Source organism: Mobula hypostoma, chromosome 29, assembly GCF_963921235.1.
Source record: "Mobula hypostoma chromosome 29, sMobHyp1.1, whole genome shotgun sequence".
NCBI lineage: Eukaryota > Metazoa > Chordata > Chondrichthyes > Myliobatiformes > Myliobatidae > Mobula > Mobula hypostoma.
In genome coordinates, this window is record NC_086125.1 from 7,487,983 (window position 1) to 7,506,481 (window position 18,499).

Here is an 18,499-nt window from a genome sequence, read left to right on the forward strand (position 1 = left end):
CTTCAATCAATCAAAGGCCATCAAAAATAGTAAGAAGTACCTACCTTTCTTTGCTTGAATGCTTGCTTAGTGTTGTAAAACCCAAACATATTAGATCCATTTTAGAAACTTTAGGTTGCTGACAGAGTTGTAGTTTGCTGTTGTTGTGCTTGTTACTGCATTTCAAAATATGGAGTTGCCTTTGAGATACAGCTGGTGAGAAGACCTGGTTCTCGCATAATGGTGGAAAAAGGTGAATGAGAAACATTTTCTTTGGAGCTTATTTATTTTCTTGAATCAATACATTAAACGTTGTTAACCATTGACTATAGAGATGGCAGCAGACTGCCAAGAATTCATTCAAATGTTTATTTGTCATATTTAAATTTAAGTAGCAAAAATTACTCAGCTATTTTTGTAATTTGATTTTTCTCTCCCACACTTTGGTCATTATCACATTGCTACTTATGGAATCTTGCAAATGGATAACCATACATCCTACATTGCAAATTGACTTTATTGACTGCAGAGTGCTTTGACACATCCTGAAGGTTATGTGAAAGGCATTTTAGAAAAATCTTTCCTTTAATGAAGCCAGCAATCTTGATCTTGTCTCTACCTGCCTAGATCAGTGGAGAAGAAATTCAGAACTTTTCTCTTGTTGGCCAGTGGTATTAATATCAATTACAGACCATAGTTGTTTCCAACCTATGATGGGCTTCGACAGAAGTGAAGGATTAGACTTGAGACCTTTTGCATATCTCAGTCAAAAACAGAAACAGCACATGAACTTTCTACTCCATTTAGTGAGTGTGTTTGCAATTCTCTGATAGGTGCATGCAAATTGGGAATTTTAGTTTAGTTATCTGGAACACTATTGACCAATTGTATCTATGTGAAAAATACCTGTCTTTGTGCAGAACGTGCCTGACCTCCATTTGCAGAGAGAGCTCCCAGAGGACATTTTATCCCAACCTACATTTTGCAAGCTTTGGAACCCCTTTCATGATCTATTTTGTTTTAAGATGTTAAGATAGACATCTAACTAGCTTAACTAATATGTAGGGTGGCATGGCAGCGTAACAATATTACAGTGCCAGTACCCAAGTTCAATTCCACCACTCACAGTAAGGAGAATGGAGTTCGTACATTCTCCCTGTGACCACGTGAGTTTCTTCCTATATTGCAAATAGAGTGGCTTACTAGATTATTATTGGTGACATGGGTGTAATTGGGTGGGGTGTGTTCACTGGGCCAGAAGGTCCTGTTATTGTGTTGTACCTCTAAATTAGAGGTTACCAACCACTTTTTTTAAAAATGCCATAGAACCCCTACCATTAACTGTGGAGTCCATGGATCCCAGGTTGGGAACCCCTGCTCTAAATAAAATACAGAATCAAATAAAATAATCTGTTGATCAATAAAACTTTATTCACAAATCGTTTAAATTATTCACATCTGCAGTTATCACAGTTGAAATAATGGTTGTCATGATATTTTTTACATTTAAAAATATTTAGGTATTTCATAGTCTTCCCTTGGCAGTGTCATAGCTGGAGCCAAAGCAGAATCAGTTGCCTTTTTATTTGAAAGCTGTAATCAATTCTACACTAGAACGAGAAGCTGCAGTGCAATAGAATCTTCTGCATATAAAGAGTGACATGAATGGATCAGTCAGTCCTACTCATGCATCTCATAATTGTCATGAGGAATGATCAGGAAATTAAAGTGCTGCCATTCAGGTAACCTCAGAGTACTATATGCTACATAACACTTCCAGTAGTCATTGACTCTGCAAAAATACATCACTGAGAATATCACCTCTTTACTGCAAAATGCTTAGTGCAAGAAAGAGAATTGCTCAGTCCTAGAACAACATTAGTATTGGCTCAATGTGCCTCCATCTCATAGGAAATTTAACCAACTGCTGGAGAGCCAAGAGAAAAAAAAAGACAGGAGTGTGCAAGTTGCGGGGGTTGGAGAATACGGCTTGCCACAGGGAAACGTAGGCAGTTTGATTGCTATCCAAGAACTCCTGCTGCAAATTTGCCTACTCCATGGAGCTGAGGTTGAAAAATATATGCCCTGGTCTTTTCTGGGCAAGCCAAGGTTTGGTTTACTTACTATGCTGTGTAGAGAAGTTTGTCTCCCAGAGTGTCATGTATTGTGTAATTGAGCCCAAACCTTGGCATGTTGGAGGATGGAAGGGAAAAAAGCTATTCAATATAAGCATTTGGCATTTATGATACTAGTTGAGAAACTTGCCCATTGCAAAATTGGACAAGAATTGCAGAACTTCCTGTCGAATCTAAAATAAGTAGCTGTAGCACTGTGTCAAACTGACACTTACAATTCACAGGCCCATTTGCAGTCTGTGTTGTTATAGGTACATTGCCAGCCTTTGTGCTGATGTAATCCTTACACAAATTTGACTGTACTTTGACATGTGAACATATAAATTGGGAACATTAATAGGCAACCTGGCCTCTCAAGGATACTCCACATTTAATGTCATAACTTATCCAGTTATAGCCTCACCACTGCATTTTTGTCCATCTTCAGCTTTAGAAGTTTAACTTGTTGAACCTTTCCTGACAGGATACCAAACTGCTAGTTTCAGGTATTAGCCTAGTATACTTTCTCTAAACTGATTTCAAAATATCAAGTTCCTTGATTAGATATGGAGAGCCTTACTAATACACAGTAAAGGTTATCTCCTCAATAAATAAATACATAAATGAGACAAATTTTGCATTCAATTCTCCCAATAATAAACTATAAATTCTATATAAATTACTAATTACTTGCAGTACCTGCTGCTGGCCTTTTGGAAATCCTGCAGAAAGGACACCAAGTTCCCTCTGCATTTTACCCACTCACCTTTTAGAAAATACATTTTTCACAATTTCAGGTACCCCCCCACCCAACAATATACTCCACTTGCTAGATCTTTATTGCTCACTTCAGGTTTTTAAGTCTTTTGGTATCCTTCTCATGTCACCTTCACAAGTTACTTTCCTACTCTGTCACATCAGCGAATCACATCTTACTAATTATGTGTACATAAATGTTATACAAATTACTTATTCACTTACATCTGGAAACCACCTCTTTCCTGCTTTCATCCAAGTCATTTATATACTTTTGTTAAAGAATGAGATTCTTCATCCCTTGACCAGGGGTTCCCAACAGCATTCATTTATCTAACACAGCGTGGAACAGACTCATCTGGCCCTTTGAGCCGCGCCGCCCGGCAATCCCCAAATTTAATCCCAGTCTAATCCGGGGACAATTTACAATGACTAATTAACCTACCTGGCCTGTGGCGGCGGGGAGAGCGTACAAACTCCCTGCAGGCAGCGGCGGGAATTGGTTGCGGGTTCTGCAAAGCCTTGCGCTAAACTCCCTGCTACCGCGCCGCCCACTCCTTTATGAAATGGACCCTTACCGTTCCCAGGTTGGGAACCCTTGCATTATACCTTAAAATTTAAGAAACCCAGGCACACGTTTCGCCGTATCTCAAATGAGATTGCCGGGAAGTACTCCTTCATGCGTTTAACATCGTCCGTTCAGTTCATTGTAATCAGTGCAATTTTGCATTTCGCTTCGAGGTCGTTTCCCCGACGGGGCAAGGAGAAGGAGCCCATGGTCACCGCGAGGCCAGCGAGATCCTCGTGGGAGACTGCGGTCCGTTCCCGGAGGAGAGGGTGGTGTGGAGGAGTTCGTGTCTGTGCAGTGAGGACCGGTCACATTGGGTACTGCTGTATTCGGCTATCACAGCGCCGCAACAGCGAGGCTGCTCGTCGGCTTTGGTGAGGCACACCAGCCGCACAATGGTGTGGCGCATGTCTCTGTTGGTGAGGGTGTAAATGACAGGATTCAAGGCTGAATTGAACATGGCCAGTCCCAGGAAGTAATCGGCCACAGCAGAAATGCAAGAGCTTCTCACTATAAGGGAAACGTCCAGTAGCAGCACAGTGAATATCGGCAACCAGCAGACGATGAAACTGACCACCACGATGGTCAGGGTCTTCAGCAATGCCCGCGATTTCTTGCTCTTCTTGGATTCACCATTTCTCAGAGTGGCCATGTCGAGGGTGTTAGTCTTGACTTTACGGTATATACGAATGTACAATATAACTATGGAAAACAAGACGGCGATAAAGATGAGAATGCACACCAGGATGTAGTACTTAGAGTACAGCGGCAGTATTGTTGAGCAAGAGGGCAGGTTTCCAATGCAGTTCCAGCCCAGGATCGGGAGGCTCCCGAGGAACACCGAGAAGATCCAGTTCGCCCCCATAAACATCCGCGTTCGCCACTTCTTGTCGGCGTTGTACAACTGCATCCTCACCATCGTGACGTGCCTCTCCACCGCGATGGCCAGCAGGCTGAAGACCGACGCCGTGAGGGTGATGAAGACGCCGCCTTCTCTCAGGAACCACAGGAGTGGTGTCAGTTTCAGGGTGTTGGCACCGGAGAGCAGAATGTTGACCACGTAGGTCACTCCTGCCAACAGGTCCGACAGAGTCAGGTTGGCGAGCAAGTAGAACATTGGCGTGTGGAATTTACTGTTCTTCCGGATGGCTGTGAGGACCAGCAGATTCTCCACTATTATAAACACGCAAACGATCAAAGATATGACAGCGTGAACCCTCAGACCTGCCTTGTATCTGCCCGGGGTTAGCTTCCCGGTGTAGTTATAATGTAAACTCACCGTCTCGTTGTTGAGATAATCCCCAAAGTACGAGCTCACTCTTTCACTGACCCCCGCATCCATTCTTCCCGGTCGTTATGACCGATGTTCACCTCTGCCCTTCCTGAGTCTCCAGTTCCACCACGACCCTCAGAGCATATCGACGAGAGCTTCCCGCAGGAGACCAGCAGCGGCCCCGACCCGGTTGGTGCCACCGTCTACAATTAATGAAGTCGCAGGAACAGACTCCGGGGTCTGAGGCTCCGGTTAAGGCTGAAAACCCGACTGACAGTAGGAGCAACGCCGCTGCTCCCTGCACAGATGCTGCAGATGATACAGGCTCCAGCAGGTCGGAAGATCCAGCAAGATCACCTACGGTCTAGGGATCCACATTCACCCGATCTAATGAGAGAAAGCGAAAAGAGACAGAGTTAAACGAAACCCCCCGAACACACTTAAATCCGCGAATAGAATATTTTTATTCTCTGGGGGATTCCATTTTAAGTGGCTGTGTTCGTAAGTATTTGGTATACTGCTTAGATCAGGACGGAAAGTATGTGCAAGGGTTTGAGAAATTGGGAAGTGAGAGGCGCAACAGTGCAGAGACAACGGCGGCAGAGACGGAGTCGGCAAACACTCACTGTGAGGAGGTGGACATCTGCTATTCGCTGTGCTAATGACGGGACGCTCGGCGGAGAGCGACTTACTCTCTAAATTGCCCCCTGGAGATTTAACCACTGCGCCGAATTGTCAGCCGAAAGCGATCGCACTGCTCTGTGCCGTTGGGGCGGGACAGGAATAGTGGGAGGGATCGAAGTATTTCTCTCCTGGTAGTTACAGACGGCAGCTAGACTAATTAAGGCTCAACCAGTTCAGAGAAGTGGAGGGCGTCCACTATTAAAACTAAAACAAGCGAAAGGAAAGCGGCAAGGCGGGGGTGGGTGGGAAGACTGAGGAGAAAGGATAAGTGAAAGAGAATCGAACAAACTTCAAACTGGGAAAGAGTATTCTGAATAACTATTGGAGAGTAGATAGCTCCAGAAGGGAGGATGAACGTAGGCAGGCAGTAACTATTGGAAGGTGCCAAAGGACGCTCAGTAGAATAATGTGCAAAAAGTGTCATTTATGTATATTTTTCATAACAAATGGACCAGCCGCGTTGAAATGGTGGAGCAGACTCGATGGGCAAAAAATGGCCTAGTTCTGCTCCTATATCTTATGGCGTTATAACACAGCCACTGATATTATAGGTAAACGGTAAAATCATGAATTCTAAAGATTATTTACAGTTTGGTTTATGTTGGAATTGTTATCAAAACAATAAATGGAATCCAGTTTCCTAACAAAATGCAGTGAAGCATGACTCGTGCTTGTATCTATTCATCAGCATGGTTTGTTTTCATGTTTTCTTTGAACCCCTTAGAAGGCATGGTACATAGTGGCTAGCCCAACTACACATGAGTGGCCTGGGTTCCCGTCGCCGGCTGTAAGGAGTTTGTCCGTTTTTGCTGTGACCGCGTGGGTTTCCTCTGGGTGCTCCACAGTCCAAAGACGTACTGGTTGGTAGGTTAATTGGTCATTGTAAATTGTCCCATGAATAGGCTAGGAATAAATCAGGGCCCATTCCGTGCTGCATCTCAATAAAAATTAAAGCCCCTCGAGCGTGGACTTCCGATCTTGCTGCCATCTATCACGTAAATCCTGAAGAAGCGTCTTGGCCCGAAACGTCTGCTCATTTCCATAGCTGCTGAGTTCCTCCAGCATTTTGTGTGTTGCTCTGGATTTCCTGTGTCTGCAGACTTTCTTGAGTTTATGTTCTACCACGTGAGTTTAAATTATCTGTTATCTTACAGTTTAAACACCTCTTTATTGCATTTAAAATAACACTTCATTCCATTTCCCTCTCTTAGTGCTTCAGCTTGTATTGGTCTACTTGTATCTACTATTCTCTGTCACATTACTGCTCAATTTTCAAAAGCAAGATATTGCCACTGCTGGACATCTGTAAAAAAAAGTGCATTCTTCAGGTCAGGCAACATTTGTGCAGAGCAAAGTGATTAGCAATCCAAGCTAAGCACCCACAGATTACTGACCTAAAATATTAGCCCTCTATAGATGCTCTCTGAATTCAAAGAACAAAGTAAGTTTTATTATCAAAGTACATATATGTCACCATACGCATCCCCGAGAGTCATTTGCCTGTGGGCATACTCAAATCTGTAGAGTAGTAACTATAAGAGGATCAATGAAAGTTCAACCACAGGGCAGTAGGCAAGAAATTGTGCAAATCATCTGCAGATTTTCTCTAGTACTGATTTGTAGTGTTATCAGAGACTTGGGTCTTTAAGTCCGAAAGTTCAAAGTATATTTACTATCAAAGTACTTTTACATACTTTGAGATTGGTCTCCTTACAGGTGGCCCCAGTAGAAACCATTAAAAACAAAGGAAGACTGTCGAACACCCAATGTGTAGGGTTCTCTTAAAGCTATCTAGCAAGTTTACATAGAAGCCGAGAGATAAGTTTATGACTGCAAAATATGAACAGTACAAGGCTGTTTCTGGAGTTCAACTAACTAAAAGATTAAGTTCTTGTTTGAAGATATGTAGGACATTGTGTTTACTCAATTATTGCTTCCATTCTGTAGATTTGCTCTTACTCACCGCTGTGATGATCTCTCGCTGCAGCCAGCTAAGGTGTCTGTGGGTGATGGATCTCGGAAGGTCTCTGTGTTTGAGAGGCCGTTCTCCTTGATGCTATTGTAGGATGCTATTGAAATTTTGCCATTTATGGAGTTCAATCTAACTACAGTTCAAATTGGTCTCTCAATCCTATACTTTTTTTTGCCTTCTGTGTTTTCTTCCATTCTCTCTCAGAAGCAATCTGTAAGTTTTCTTTTTGTATGAGGGAAGGGGATGGGGATTTTGAATTTGATGTTCCTGTTGCTGTTTTCCATGTAGGAGTGATCTATTAGTTTTTTGTGCAAGAAAAGGGGTTGGGGATTGTGAGTTTTGTTCTTTTGTATGTGTTGGGAGGGATTGATGACTTTGAATGACTCCCATGGTTTTCTTCATTTCGTGGCTATCTGGAGAAGGCGAATCTCAGTGTTGTATACCGCATACGCACTTTGATAATAAATGAACCTTTGAACATTTGATTTGAATGAGCCAGAATCAATATATCTAGTGGGTTAGATGTGGTCTACAGGCCAGATGTTGGGCTTCCTTGGTGAGCTACAGGTAGAGTTTGGGCCCTGTAGCAAGACAAGATAAAAATGAGCTGGTCTGTGTAATAGGAGGGCAATGTTTAATGTGTAGAAGGATTGGCAATTCTCTGTGGAGACAGGGCTAGTAAGGTGCTTACTCTGGAGAGAGTATCTCATATAGCAGCTAGCTTTGAAAGGAAGTAGCAGATCCATTAGCTGTGCAATTGCTGTTATATTTACAGCGGGCAGAAATGAGAAAAGTTGCTGTCAGTGAGTGCTATCTGTGACAAAGGAGAGTGACACTTTGCAAACCCACAATTACTCTTCTTGAATGACACATAGCAGAGTGAATGGGAAAGTGTTGGCTGAATGGATGATTACTGCTTCCATGTCAAGAGGTCGTGTGAACAACTGCTTCACAAATTTAAAATAAAAGCAAAAATAGTGATTCCAAGAAATTTAAAATCAAAACAAATTATTGGAAAAACATTTCATTCCCTGGTCTGGAGGACCTGAATTATAAGGAAAGATTAAATATGTTAGGACTTTATTCCTTTGAACATAGAAGATTGAGAGGAGATTTGATGGAGGTATACAAAATTATGAAGGGTATAAATAGGGTAAATACATGCAGGCTTTTTCCACTGAGGTTGGGTGGGACTATAACCAGAGGTCATGTGTTAAGGGTGAAAGGTGAAAAGTTTAAGGGGAACATGAGAGGATATTTCCTCACTCAGAGGGTAGTGAGAGTATGGAACGAGCTGCCTGTGCAAGTGATTCATGTGAGCTTGATTTCAACGTTTAAGAGAAATTTGGGTAGGTACATGGATGGCAGGGGTTTGGAGGGATATAGTCCGGGTGTAGGTTGATGAGAGTTGGCAATTTAAATGGTGCAGCAAGGACTAGATGGGCCAAAGGGCCTGTTTCTGTGCAGTACTTTTCTATGACAGTATTTATCAGGGCAAGTAGCTTTTTATGAGAAAGAAACAAAATGAACAGAAGCTACAGATTTGACTGATGTTGCCCAATGTGCAAAATGTTTTCCAAGTGCTTTCTGTTTTCAAAGCAATGTACACAAAATGCTGGAGGAACTCAGCAGGTCAGGCAGTACCTGTGGAAATGAGTAAGTGGTCATAGTTTTGGGCCGAGACCCTTCATCAGGTTTGAAATTTCCCGGCTCTTTATTTCACGCCGCCCCCCTCCGGGTTTCACCAATCACCTGCCAGCTTGTAAATCCTCCCCTCCCCCCGCCTTCTTACACTGGCTTCTCCCCTTCCTTTCCGGTCCTCACGAAGGGTCTCGGAATGTCAACTGTTTACTCTTTTCCTTGGACACTGCCGGACCTGCTGAGTTTCAACAATATCGCCGGCGTGTTGCTTTGGATTTCCGGTATCTGCAGATCTTCTTGTATTTGTGCTTTCTGTTTTCAGTATTGTTTCAGTGATTATTCAGTGTCTGAGTGGTTGCCGATACAGAGGAATGACCAAAGCACTTGCGAGACTGCGAGCTCAGCTATTCAGTGACACACGGAATATCTACCTTACTCCTTTACACATGCTCATACATGTTCATTGCTACTTTATTGAACTCTGAAATGGACGATTGCCACAGTGTTCCCAGGCATTGCACCAACACAAAAAGTAACTGCAAATACAGTTTATTGAATGTTCCTGCTATACACATTTAACATATAATTCTTGGCACAATTTAACTGTACAAATCTTCACACACGCACACACACACGTGAACTACTGTGGTCCACACACTTAATAAAGCAAATCGTGATACTTCTTTTAAAGAGCTGCAACAGGGTGCCACCCAATCACACCCAAGTGACCAATTAACCCACTGACCTGTACGTTTTTGGATGGCGGGAGGAAACCCACGCAGTCACGGGCAGAACGTACAAACTCCTTACAGAGAGCTGCGCGTGCAAAACCTGGTGTCGCCGGTGCTGTAATAGCGTTCTGCTGTCCATACCGCCCTCCCTGACCAAACTTGACCAAACGATTTGACTGTGCAAATTATGGCATCCACAGCACAGTAGTGCAGTGGTTAGCACAACGCTCTACAGCACAGGCCAACGGGGTTCAATTCCTGCCACTGCCCGTAAGGATTCTGTACGTTCTCCCTGTCACCGCGTGGCTCCCCTCCGGGTGCTCGGGTTTCCTCCCACAGTCCGAAGACGCACCGGTTGGGAGGTTATTTGGTCATTGTAAGGTGTCCCGTGATCACGCTAGGGTTAAATCAGTGGATCACTGGGCAGTGTGGCTCAAAGGGCCAGGATGACCTATTCTGTGCTGTATCTCAATGAATAAAATAAGTAAATATACAGAATATAACTCGCATTAAATTGCACAAATCCTAACATAATCACAAACACATTTAACCATACAAATACTGACCAGCATCTTCATCAAAATAGCCTTAACGTATCTTTACAATAACAAAGCTGAAACAAATCCGACAGAAGGTGCTGAAGCCTTAACTCCCACACCACTTAGTTCTTGAGCAACCAGCCTAACACTAATCACCACCTCAGTATAGCAACACTATCGCCACTTGGCACTACATTTTGCTCAAGTTGTGTTCTTTCTTGTATAATTTTGTCCACTTTCTTGTGGGAAGTTGTGTCTCCAATGCTACGTACTTGTGATGCTGTGCAGGTCAGTTTTTCCTTGCACCTGTGCATACACGTATTTGTGCTGACGGAAATAAATTCAACTTTGAATTCAATCGCGCAAACACGAGGACATCTGCAGATGCGCCAGAGAAAGCAGGATCTCCCAGTGGCCACACATTTTAATTCCACGTCCCGTTCTCATTCTGATATGTCTATCCACGGCCTCCTCTACTGTCAAGATGAAGCCACACTCAGGTTGGAGGAACAACACCTTATATTCCGTCTGGGTAGCCTCCAACCCGATGACATGAACATTGACTTCTCTAACTTCCGTTAATGCCCCACCTCCCCCTTGTACCCCATCTGTTATTTATTTATATACACACATTCTTTCTCTCTCTCTCCTTTTTCTCCCTCTGTCCCCCTCACTATACCCCTTGCCCATCCTCTGGGTTCCCCCCCTTTCTTTCTCCCTGGGCCTCCTGTCTCATCATCCTGTCATATCCCCTCTGCCAATCACCTGTCCAGCTCTTGGCTCCATCCCCCCGACTCCTGTCTTCTCCTGTCATTTTGGATCTCCCCCTCCCACTTTCAAATCTCTTACTAGCTCTTCTTTCAGTTAGTCCTGACGAAGGATCTCGGCCCGAAACGTCGACTGTACCTCTTCCTAGAGATGCTGCCTGGCCTGCTGTGTTCACCAGCAACTTTGATGTGTGTTGCTTGAATTTCATCTTTAACGATGCAATGTGAGGATTGGCATGCCTTTTGAACCACTAGAAAAGCAGCACGAAAAAAGTTGCTGTTGGTCAATATTGATCTTATGAACCTGATTGTAAACCTGAAAGATATTGCCAAATTAGATTTTACATTTTGTCATTCAAGATCCTTCCTTACTTACTCACTGCCTGTTACACTGTTGGGGTTTAGGGCAGCAGTGAATGTCCTCCATCTCTGGCAGTGTTCAGGGTTTCCTTTATTGTGTCAGAGGCTTCCTCTCGGTTTTCACTACAGTCAGTCATTCAAATCCTGGGTGGAGACTCGGGATTACCGTCCCACTCAAATGTAGAAGGATTCTTCATCACTGTTTCCATAATAATTTTATTTTACCAGTCAGGGTTGTTAGCCCTGAGCTGAACCCTTGAACCTGGACCGCTCTTAGTCTGGCCTCTGCCCTTTGACCTGTTTGGCATGGGTTACCCTGCTAAGAGGCAAAGCACAAAGCCCTGACTCCAGCCAACATGGCTCTCTGGGTCATTAAGGCATGCGAGCCTCCAAACCCAACAACAAGTTTATGGCCCATTTGGAGGTTTTGTCCCTTGTAGCTGGCAGGAAAGTTTTGGGTTGTCAGGGCCCGAGTCATTCACCACAGATATACATAATATGCCGGATAATTTGACCGACATAGCTCTCTGGATCATTGAGGCATATAAACCTCCAGACCACGACGAGGTTGTGGTCCTTTGGTCGAGTTAATGCATTACCTGAATATTATTCTGTGGATTCTGGTACAGTGAAGAGAATGGAATAAAATGTAACATCTCTTTTCACAAAAGAGGAAGAGAAAACAAATCGAGAACTAGAAAACTTTTAACCTGACATTAATGTCAATGAACACTGTGATTCATTATTAAGAATACTGTATAGTATATCGTGTTTCAGCAGAGTCGGCATGGTTTATGAAAAGACTGTTACGCTTAATAAATCAAATGAAATGTTTCAATGGTGAAACTAGCAGGGTAGATGAATGAACATATGGATGTATTATTTCTGTATTTTTCAAAGTATGATATTTTGTCACACAAATGGTCACACGTGAGATATGGACTCGGACTTGAAGGTAAACTATTAATGTGGCAAGAAATTAGACTCTGGGAATTAAAACCATTTTTATTTTGACAGCCTTGCTAGTGAGTTTAGATTTAGATTATGAAGACACACAGTCCTCTTTTATTGTCATTTAGTAATGCATGCACTAAGAAATGATACAATATTTCCTCTGGTGTGATATAACAAAACACAAGACAGACTGAAAAAACTAACAAAACCACACAATTGTAACATATAGTTACAACAGTGCAACAATACCATAATTTGATGAGTTACAGTTTATGTTAATGACTCAGACAAAAGCATAAAATTATGTACCAAGTCTTCTGGTGGCATAAATCTGAACGGAGAAGTGAGCAAGAAGATAACTCTCTTGTGGGAAAATGTGGGAAATTTTAAGCAGACAGGTCTACCCCAGTTTTGGGAAATCAACAGGATGGATTGCCGGCTGCTATGTAGCTGCAGGCAACTGTTGTAGACGCAAGCTACAACTTTGCCACATTGAACCCAAGAAGAATATATTCTAATTAACACCCTAATGTCCATTTTGTGAATCCTTTCCAGAGACATGCCATCCAGGTAGAGGCGGTGTTCTTCTTAAAACTGTTAATAACATTCAAGACCCTGTCCTGAGTAAGATCTTTTGAAAGAATATTATTATTAGTCTGAAATAGGATCAGACTATCATGTATTGCATTGTACTGCTGCCGCAAAGTTAACAAACTTCACGACATATGTCGGTGATATTAAACCCGATTCCTAGTCTAAATCCTTTATTATTGAAAATGGCAAAAAAAAATGTAAAATGCTTCTCAGACAACCCAACTCTGCAAGCACCTTCTACTCAGTTCTTGGCTGCATTTCCAAGTTGCGAACAGTGTCGGTAAGGAACGATTCTCAGGAACAGAACATTGTTGTATTCTGGAGAAGATCTGTATCATCTATTCTAAGAAAATTAAGTGAATATGTGCTATTTTTAGGAAAACAGAACAAGCTGTGAGGAAGCATGAACTACTGATGTACAGTGGGTTGAGCGTAAATTTCTGAAATACAGCAAATAGCCACAGGACGTGGAAGGTAGTCAGGGAAGCAGGTAACATGTTGGGCACGCTTGCAAGTTTTTAGATCTTTCTCTTCTCTCTCTCCTTTATTGAGATGTTACATTTTATTCTGCTCTCTTCACACTGCACCAGAAGCGAATGAGTATTATTCACATTCCTTTTTATAAACTAACAAAGTATAGAGTATAATTTGGCTGTATCTTTCAGGTTTACAACCTGGATTCGTAAGATCAGTATTTACTAACAGCGGTGATTTGTTAGTACCACTTTCCCAGTGGCTCAACAATCATTTCATTCTTCACATGTGTGAGAATTTGGTAATGTGAAGCTTCCCACTCCACCTGCTGTGCCAGGCAGGGCCTTTCAGTGGCCTGCCATTTCAATTCTAGTTTCACGTTCCCCGGCACACATCAGTCCATGGCCTCCAATACAGCTAGATCATGGCCAAACAAAAACTAAAGAAGCAATGCCTCATATTCTGCCTGGACACCCTCCAACCTTGTGGCATGGACATTGAATTTTCAAACATCCAGCAATCATTCCCCACTCCCTCTCTCTTCTGATGCAACTAGCCTCATCTTTTTCCCAGTCCCCACTTCCTCTCCCTTTTCATCTGTCCATCACCCACGCACTCCTCCCACTTCCCTTCTCAACCTCCTTCTCTTTACTCCATGCTCTACTGTCCTTCCTTATCACATTCCATCAAAGTTCAAAGTAAATTTATTATCAAAGTACCTATATGTCACCATACATAACCCTGAGATTCATTTTCCTGTGGGCATACTCAGCAAATCTATAGAATAGTTCGAGGGAAGTAAAGGACAGTACTGTATAAAAATAAAAGAGGGGAAGTAGAACATAGCAAGGATGAGTGGGAAGCTAGAGGATTGGGAGACTTTTAAGGAGCAACAGAAGATAACTAAAAAGGCAATACGGGGGGAAAAGATGAGGTACAAAGGTAAGCTAGTAGTAACTCTATCAGGATCAATGAAAGATCAACCAGAGTGCAGAAGACAACAAACTGTGCAAATGCAGATATAAATAATGAGAACGTGAGATAATGAGATAAAGAGTCGTTAAAAGTGAGATCATTGGTTGCAGGAACACCTCAATGAATGGGCAAGTGAATGTAGTTATCCCCTTTTGTTCAAGAAGCTGATGGTTGAAGGGTAGTAACAGTTCTTGAACTTGATGGTGCGAGTCCTGAAGCTCTTTTATCTTCTACCTGATGGCAGCAGCGCAAAGAGAGCATGGCCTGGGTGTTGAGGATCTCTGATGTCAGATGTTGCTTTCTTATGACAATGTTTCATGTAGGTGTGCTGAATGGTTGGAAGGGTTTTACCTATGATGTACTGAGCTGAAACCACTACCTTTTCCATTCAAAACCGCCTTACTCCATTACCCCACTTGGATTCTCCTATCGCCTCTAGCTCTTGCTCCATTCCTCTCCTCCACCTCCATCTTTTCATATTGGTTATCTTCCCCTTTCCTCCAGTCCGAATGAAGCGTCTTTGACCCAAAATGTTGACTGCCTGTTTTCCTCCCTAGGTGCTCCTCTGGAGCCTTCTGTTTCGCTCCAGATTCCTGCATCTGCAGTCTCTCGTGTCTGCATTTGGCAGGGAGTCATTTGCAGTGTAAATTTTACAAGGTTGTCTACTGGGACGAGGCTGTTCTGTGAAAAACGATTCAGCAGGAGTGACATGTAGTTGCTGGAATTTGGAGGAATATGATCTCATCGGCCCTTGGATAATTTTGAAATTTTTCTGAATAGAAATTGAAAGGCTGTGTTTTTTTAGAACTGAGTTATATGACCTTTGAATAAGGGATTAGCCATTTAGAATAGAAAAGGGATGTTTTTTTGTGCTGGGAGTAAAAAGGTTTTGGAATTCTTTACCTCAGCTGTGCATATTGAAGATTCAATCTGCATATGCCCTCTGTTTCTCCCAGTTTCACCTATCACCTACCTCCTGCTCTCCCAGTTACACCTATCACCCACCTCCTCCTCTCTCGGTTTCACCTATCACCCATCCCCTCCTCTCCCAGTTTCACCTATCACCTACCTCCTCCTCTCCCAGTTACACCTATCATCCACCTCCTCCTCTCCCGGTTTCACCTATCACCCATCCCCTCCTCTCCCAGTTTCACCTATCACCTACCTCCTCCTCTCCCAGTTACACCTATCATCCACCTCCTCCTCTCCCGGTTTCACCTATCACCCACCTCCTCTCCCGGTTTCACCTATCACCCTCCTCCTCTCCCGGTTTCACCTATCACCCGCCTCCTCTCTTGATTTCAGCTATCACCCAACTACACCCCCTCCCAGTTTCACCTATCACCTACCTTCTCCTGTCCCAGTTTCACCTATCACTTATCTTCCCCCTCTCAGTTTCACCTATTGCCTACCTCCCCGTCTCCCAGTTTCACCTGTTACTTACCCTTTCCTTTCCTCGTTTCATTTATCACCTACTTCAGCCTCTCCTGGTTTCACCTCTCACCTACCAACCTTGTACTTTTCCTCCCCTCCCCCTCACCTTCTTACTCTGGCTTCTTTTCTTTCTTTCCACTCCTGATGAAGGGTCCCAGCACAAAATCTCAACTGTTTACTCTTTTCACTTTTATTTTGGACAAAAATGAGGACAAAGTGGACATGGTGCATGGTAGTTCTAAGTTCAAGGTCAAAATCAAGTTTATTGATTTTGATAGCCAGGGTTTAAATACCATGACAATTAGCTTTCTGCATCAGCAGCACGGGACATCACAAACATGAGTTACATTAACTTAACTTCATGTAAATATATATTACTTATAGAACAACAACAACAAAAAAAATCATATACAAAATGCTGGAGGAACGCAGCATCTATGGAAATGAATCGATTACTTCCACTGGGGCTCCTCTTTCTTCCTTCCTTTTCTCCTATGGTTCACTCTCCTGTCCTATCAGATTCCTCGCTCTCCAGCCTTTGACCTTTTCCACCCACCTGGCTTCACCTATCAACTTCCTGCTAGCCTCCTTCCCCTCCCCCCACCTTTTAATTCAGGCACCTTCACCCTTCCTTCTCAGTCCTGATAAAGGGTCTTGGCCCAAAATGTCGACTGTTTACTCTTTACCATAGATGCTGCCTGGCCTGCTGAGTTTCTCCAACTCTTTGTGTGTGTGTTTTGCTTTGGATTCACAGCATCTGCAGACTTTCTCATGTTTGAAAATACATAAAATAGCACAAAATAAACACAAAAGCATTAATGCAAGTTGAGGAAAACATGGTCTCAGGCAAAGTGAGGGCTGTCAGGTTGGTTCACAAATCTGCCGACAGTGTCGGGGCATGGGGTCCTCAGGCTCCCATACCTCCTGCCTGATGGCAGGAATGACAAGAGAGCCTGGTCTGCATAGTGGGGGACCTTAATGATGGACGTCACCTTCCTGAGCTATTTCCTCTTGGAGATTTCCTGATGGTGGGGAGAGCTCTATCCATGATGGCGCTGGCTGAGTCTGGAACTTTCTGAAGCCTCTTGTATTCCTGTGGATTGGAGCTCCCATACCAGGCTGCAATACAACCGGTCAAAATGCTTTGCACTGTACATCTGTGGAAGTTTGCTGGAGTTTTTGATGACATGTCAAATCTCCTTAAACTTTTAATAAAGTAGAGACATTGGTGTAGATCTTCATGCTTGCGTCCATGTGTTGGGGCCAGTATAGATCCTCCAACATGTTGACACCCGGGAATTCAAAGCTGCTCACTCTTCAGTGCGGGAGGTGGGAGGAGAAGATGGCAGCGCGATGCAGCGCGCGCAGCTCTCCGGTGAAATGATATCGTACCTGCTAAATAGGGGCCGTGGACAATTTCTGATTTGACGAAGACAGACATGAGAAGCAGAAGAACATCTGGAGAAATTTCTGAAATGCCTGGTTCACTGCTATTGTTACTGTGTGATTGAGAATCTCAGGAGGGTAGGCCCCAAAATCCCCAGCTTTGCCTGCTGCTGGTGACCGAGGCTGACGTCGAATCGATCGGATAGAGATGGTGCTCGGTACTCGGTGTCGGAGGGCTGATCAGAGCTCGAAGTTTTCGGATGACTCAGGGTTGGGCTGTGGTCGGGTATGGCAGGGGGAGTTTTCTTCCTTCTCCCGTCTGTGTGAGATGTGGGACTTTCGAGAAACTTTGAACTTTTTTACTGTGCCATGGACTATTCTTCATTAAGATATGGTATTGTTGCACTGTTGTAATTATATGTTATAATTATGTGGTTTTGTTAGTTTTTCAGTCTTGGTCTGTCCTGTGTTTTTGTGATATCACACCGGAGGAATATTGTATCATTTCTTAATGTATGCATTACTAAATGACAATAAAAGAGGACTACGTGTCCTCATAATCTAATCTAATCTAATCTTCAATGAGGACTGCTACTAGTTCGCTTGACATTTGGTTCCTAAAGTCTACAATCAGTTCCCTGGTTTTGTCGACATTCTTTTCTGTGTTGTGTTGTGACACTACTCAACCAGCTGACCTACTGTATCTCATCACCATCCATGATTTTGGTAACGACAGCGGAGTGATCGACAAATCTGTCGATGGAGTTGGAGCTATGCTGAGCCACGCGGTCATAGTTGTCGGGGGTCTAGAGCAGGGGCCTAATGGTGCGACCCTGAGGTTGGCCTGTGTTGATGGCCAGTGAGGAGAAGATGAGGTTTATGTTCTGTACAGGCTGTGGTCTCGCTGTGATTATCTTATTGAAGGGTAGAGCAGGACTGAGGGCCTCTTCTGCTTCTACTCTTCAGTGTGGTTTGTTTCAATATTTATTGATCAAAATGGTATTCTCCCTAAATAGCAAACAAAATGGAATTATATTAATGCACCTAAAGCTCTTCCCCCCCCCACTCTGTTTTTCCCTTGGGATTTGAATTTCCCTGTCACTGGGAAAAGTATGCATTTGCTCTTCCTCTCATCCAAACCAGCTGAGACTGGCATGTTGCATATGAGGAAAGGATGGTGGAAAGCTGTAGCCTCTGTTAGCCACCAGGTGCAAACAACAGTTCTATAAAATAGTTAGTAATGCTTTGAGATTATTTCTGAACAAAAACACCTTTCAGTCATAGAGACATAATTTTAA

At 43.3% G+C, this 18,499-nt stretch overlaps 1 protein-coding gene across 1 annotated transcript; it reads right to left on the minus strand.

The window, feature by feature from the left end:
* Positions 1-256: 256 nt before the first annotated feature.
* LOC134339479 (sphingosine 1-phosphate receptor 1-like) lies at positions 257-5,454 on the minus strand. Its single transcript, XM_063036029.1, has 2 exons — positions 5,317-5,454; positions 257-5,077 (listed from the first exon to the last, which is right to left on the minus strand). The coding sequence occupies exon 2, from the start codon at positions 4,757-4,759 to the stop codon at positions 3,629-3,631; it is 1,131 nt and encodes a 376-aa protein (XP_062892099.1). The 5' UTR covers positions 4,760-5,077; positions 5,317-5,454; the 3' UTR covers positions 257-3,628.
* Between the last annotated feature and the right edge of the window lie 13,045 nt (positions 5,455-18,499).

Coding starts and splice junctions, on each gene's coding strand:
- LOC134339479 (XM_063036029.1), bottom strand. CDS start 4,759: ATGGATGCGGGGGTCAGTGAAAGAGTGAGCTCGTACTTTGGGGATTAT.